The sequence below is a fragment of the Plectropomus leopardus genome, unplaced genomic scaffold (genome assembly GCF_008729295.1).
Source record: "Plectropomus leopardus isolate mb unplaced genomic scaffold, YSFRI_Pleo_2.0 unplaced_scaffold998, whole genome shotgun sequence".
Lineage (NCBI taxonomy): Eukaryota > Metazoa > Chordata > Actinopteri > Perciformes > Serranidae > Plectropomus > Plectropomus leopardus.
In genome coordinates this window covers 5,001-9,933 of record NW_024704720.1, presented here as the reverse complement: position 1 = coordinate 9,933, position 4,933 = coordinate 5,001, and the positions used below count along the sequence as shown (strand labels likewise).

Sequence of the window (4,933 nt, the reverse complement as noted above, 5' to 3'; positions counted from 1 at the left end):
CTTTTAGGTGGTTTTAAACTGTTTTCAGCTGTTTTTGGGACAGGTCAAAATTTGACATCTTTGGCCATTTTTACAGCATTCCAAATTACGATGTTTTTGGCATTTTTTGGCCTTAATTTCCACTTTGCATACGATGACGCGTCTCTACAAGTGATAATAAGACGTTTTCAGCCATTTTTTTGACTCAACAATTTGTGGCTTTTTTACCCTTTGTATACTACATTGCATCTCTACATTTGCATCTAAGACATTTTCAGCCATTTCTTTGGCGGGCCAAAATTTTTACATTTTTGGCCATACTATACTGTTAGTGTTTTTGACCTTAATTTCTACTTTGCATACCATGAAACGTTTTTATGAGCTATAATAAGACATTTACAGCCATGTTTTGGACTTGTCAAAATTTGACTTTTTTGCCATTGTATACTATGTGTTTTTTTTGGCCATTTTTTCAATATGTTAAAGTTGAAAACTGAATTTTATACTCAATATTCAATTCCAGATAAGTGATGCTTATTAAAAATTCTCATGCATTAAGATTTGCCTGATGGCTAAAGAAATGACTTGCCATTTTTTTAGTTGTGGATTAACATTTGAAATGTTTAAAATAAGTTTTTTCAAATGTTTGAAATTTGAAAGTGTTTTTCTGTTACAGTGTTGTTGAATAAATTAGACAGTGATGGCACAGCGCTGTGTTGTATCTCTATTTTTTTCTACCAAAAATGTACATTACAGCAAAAAAGTTGCTGTAATGTAAGAACCGCTGTTCTATACTATGATGCGTCTCTACAAGCTACAAAGTGTTGTTTTCAGACATTTTTTGGACATTTTTTCAATTTATGATTTTTAATTTTTGGACAAATTTGACATTTTTCACCATACTATACTATGTGGTTTTCGGACATTTTTTCATCATGCTATACTAAAACATTTTTGGCCTTTTTCCAAAACTGTATGTTATGACGTGTCTCTACAGGCTATAATAAGTTGTTTTTAGCCATTTTTTGGACATTCACAATTATGTTGAAAAAATTTCAATATATGTCATCCTTCATAGAAAGGTTATACTGTGCATTTTTGAGTGACATACTATACTTGTTTTTTACATGATTTTGGTCAACATACTATACTATGACTAATTTTGTGACTTCTGAGCGACATAGTATACTTTGACATTTGCGAACATCCTATACTAAGACGTTTTTTGCCATACAATGGTATGGTATGGTATGGTAACTTTTTTTGTGCATGTTAAGCCCTTTTAGTCAAATTCTCACCGCAGTGAATGAATGCACCACAGAAAAAAAAGGTCTTGCACACAAATGTAATTCAATCTTTTATTGAATGTCAAAATTTAAATAGGCACATACATAATTTACAGACACTTTAAATATATTTCTGTTTTTAGTATCATTTACCAGAACTTTAAAACTTATTTCCAATGTTACGTGACACTGTTTAAGTCTGTTTAAGATTTAATGATAGGTACCCAGTAATACAGTAATTCCAATACATAATAAGCACATTATTCATGTTTAATGTACAAAGTAAAAGTTTCCTCCAGATTCTGTTTGTTTTGTGGTCAAGACCTTTCATAAAGATTTTATTATTCACGTATTAATGTTGGTTTCTCACCCATCAGGTTGTCTCCTGAATGTCCTCTGAGTCCAAACTGATGGAGAAGGACACTCCAGTCCGATGACGTCCTGGTAAGTTTATCGTCTTTGTGTATTTCTGGTCCTGGTCCTGGTTTACACAGTCGAGGGTTTCATCAGAGCATGGTCCCCAAACAGCTGCTTAAAGTAAACGACGTGCTCCTCGCAGTGCTCGCCTGGAGCGGGACACAGAGAGGTTCTCGTTAATACGCCACACCAGGGGCACGGTTAGCATTCGAAGTCTTAAATTTACTCTCAGATATTTCAAACATGAAGTTAATTTACTGCTTTTTGGTTTAGTCGACCGTGCACGTAGTCTTCGAGCTCATATGTAACTTTGACTTTGTAGTATAGCATGTCGAAAAACATCACAGTAAAGTATGTCATCCATAAACATCAGAAAAATATCACAGCATAGTACGTCGCCCGAAAAATCATATTATGTCGTCAAAAATGACCCTTAAACATCATAGTATAGTATGTCGTCAAAAAAATAAATCGTGAATATGTTTTAGTATAGTAAATCATACCAAAAAAATGTTAAAATTGTGTAATATGTCGCTCCAAAGACCAAACAGCAGTATAGTAAGTCGCTCGAACATCCACGGATGTTTGAAAGTATTGCATATGTAAAAAAAATTAATTACAGTTTAGCATGTCATAAAAAAGTACAAAAAAAAAAGTTATAGTATAGCATGTTGAAAAAGTGAAAAACTGTCATCGTCGTATGCGATAATAAAAAGTACAGGACGTTATTAACACTTTATAAGACTTCAGCATCAAATTAATGGACATTCAAACACATTTAAAACATCTCAGTGAAAAACTCAAAGTGAAACAGTGAGTATGATTTTGGACGATATGATGTCGGCTGTTTACATTTATCCTGTGTGTGTGTGTGTGTGTGTGTGTGTGTGTGTGTGTGTGTGTGTGTGTGTTTCCTCTCACCGGGGTTGAAGCTGGGACTTCCTCTGAGCCGCTGGTTTCTCTGCTGGAACGACCTGAACACGGTGTAGAACAACATCTGGTCTCCGGTCTGCCGCGCCGCGTCCAGAAACTTCCTGGCCGACACGTTGTCGTGGCCGCCTGCGTCCAGTCAGACCAGCTCAGGGTTAGTCATCACTTCACCTGTGCTTTTACCTGTGTTTTTACATACAAATACTAATTCTGTTTTTTTTTTAAATCTTTAATTAGTTGAGTTCAAATTATTTAATGTTGCTTAAAGACATCAGTTTAACCTTTTAGGGCTTTAATATAACACACACTCGTACCAGCCCACACACAAAAACAGGGTGTTAAAAAATATTCTATATATTGTTACGTTATATTTTATATATTTTAGAATTTTGACCCTTTAAATGTCAGGTTTTTGTCATGATGCCACTGTTGTTTTAGATTTAAAAAACAATATGTCAATGATCAGCAGCATCATAAATTATTTTTTTGTGCAGTGTCAATTCATGAGTATGATTTTTTAAATCTGAGTTTTAAATGCCAGATTTTTGTGATGATTCCACAATATTTTAAACACACAAAATTATTATTATATTAATTATCATATAAAATTATGATTCATTATTTTCAATTCACTACATGGAAAGTAGATTTAGTACAAAATCTGGACTACATTTATGACATGAACACAAAAAGAATGAAAACAATAAAGGGTTAACGCAAGTTTGTTCCCGTAGATAAATTAAACGTCAACGTACCGACGCTGCGGATGAATCTGAGCGCGCCCAGAACCTGCTGCTTCGACAGAAGAACCTCGACGATCTCATCGTTGGCTGTGGAGAGACGCTGAAGACGCCAAACACTCAATCAAGACAGAGACATTTTAAACAAAGTCTGTCATTATTTTGCGTGCGTGCGTGCGTGCGTGCGTGCGTGCGTGCGTGCGTGCGTGCGTGCGTGCGTGCGTGCGTGCGTGCGTGCGTACCTTCAGCATGTCCAGTGACAGCTGGTGAGCGGGGGGATACGTGCTCTCCAGAGAAAGAAGCAAACAGGCCTGAACACAAACAACAAACAATTCAAGGGTTAATTATTAACTTAAATGTACAATAATTCAATTAAATTTCCGCCAATTAATCAAATTGTCAATTAATCTGTTTGAGTCATTTTTAGGAAAATAAATAAATAAAATAAATGTAAATAATGTTTTTTCCTCTGACATTAAATTGACATTTTTGGGTTTTTTTGGATAAACAAGAAAACAAAGAGACTCATGATTGTTTGTTTGTAGACAAAAAACTGATCAATTGAATGATTGAATAATTGATTTATTGAATAATTGATTGATTGATTAAATGATTGATTGATTGATTAAATGATTGATTGATTAATTGAATAATTGATTGATTGAATAATTGATTGAATGATTGATTAAATGAATGATTGATTGATTGAATAATTGATTGATTGATTAATTGAATAATTGATTGAATGATTGATTAAATGATTGATTAATTGATTGATTGATTAATTGAATAATTGATTGAATGATTGATTAAATGAATGATTGAATGATTAATTGATTGATTGATTAATTGAATAATTGATTGATTGAATGATTGATTACATGATTAATTGATTGAATAATTGATTGATTGATTAATTGAATAATTGATTGAATAATTGATTGAATGATTGATTAACTGATTGATTGATTAATTGAATAATTGATTAAATGAATGATTGATTGATTGATTAATTGAATAATTGATTGATTGAATAATTGATTGAATGATTGATTAAATGATTGATTGATTAATTGATTGATTGAATAATTGATTAATTGAACAACTGATTTAATGGCTGGTTAATTGAACAATTGATTGATTGACTAATTGATTGAATGATTGATTAAATGATTGATTGATTGAATGATTGATTAATTGATGGATAGAATAATTGATGGATTGAATAATTGATTGATTAATTGAATAATTGATTAATTGAATAAATGATTGAGTGATTAATTGAATGATTGGTTAATTGACTGATTGAATAATTGGTTGATTGATTAAGTAATTGATTGGTTAATTGAATTATTGATTGATTAGTTGAATTATTGATTCACTGATTGGTTAGTTAATTAATAAAGTGACTTCATCTAATTCACTTTTCATATCTTTGTCTTCTGTGACTCTGGGCGACATTTTGCAGCAAACGTTTCAGCTCACACATTGAAAATAGACATCACACTTTTTTTTTTAACATTTTTATTCACAAATTTTCATTTTTTATGCTTTTGGACCATGGCAATAAATTTGTGGACT

General features: G+C 32.2%; 1 protein-coding gene across 1 annotated transcript in view; it reads right to left on the bottom strand.

Annotated features, from left to right (window-relative positions):
- Positions 1-1,343: 1,343 nt before the first annotated feature.
- rmc1 (regulator of MON1-CCZ1) overlaps positions 1,344-4,933 on the bottom strand; it is a gene marked incomplete at its 5' end in the record, with an annotated part of 8,329 nt that continues 4,739 nt past the window's right edge. The window contains 4 exons of the mRNA XM_042483620.1: positions 1,344-1,831; positions 2,604-2,741; positions 3,368-3,455; positions 3,595-3,663. Of these exons, the coding sequence (XP_042339554.1) occupies positions 1,752-1,831; positions 2,604-2,741; positions 3,368-3,455; positions 3,595-3,663 (375 nt within the window). The remainder of the gene's footprint in view (positions 1,832-2,603; positions 2,742-3,367; positions 3,456-3,594; positions 3,664-4,933) is intronic.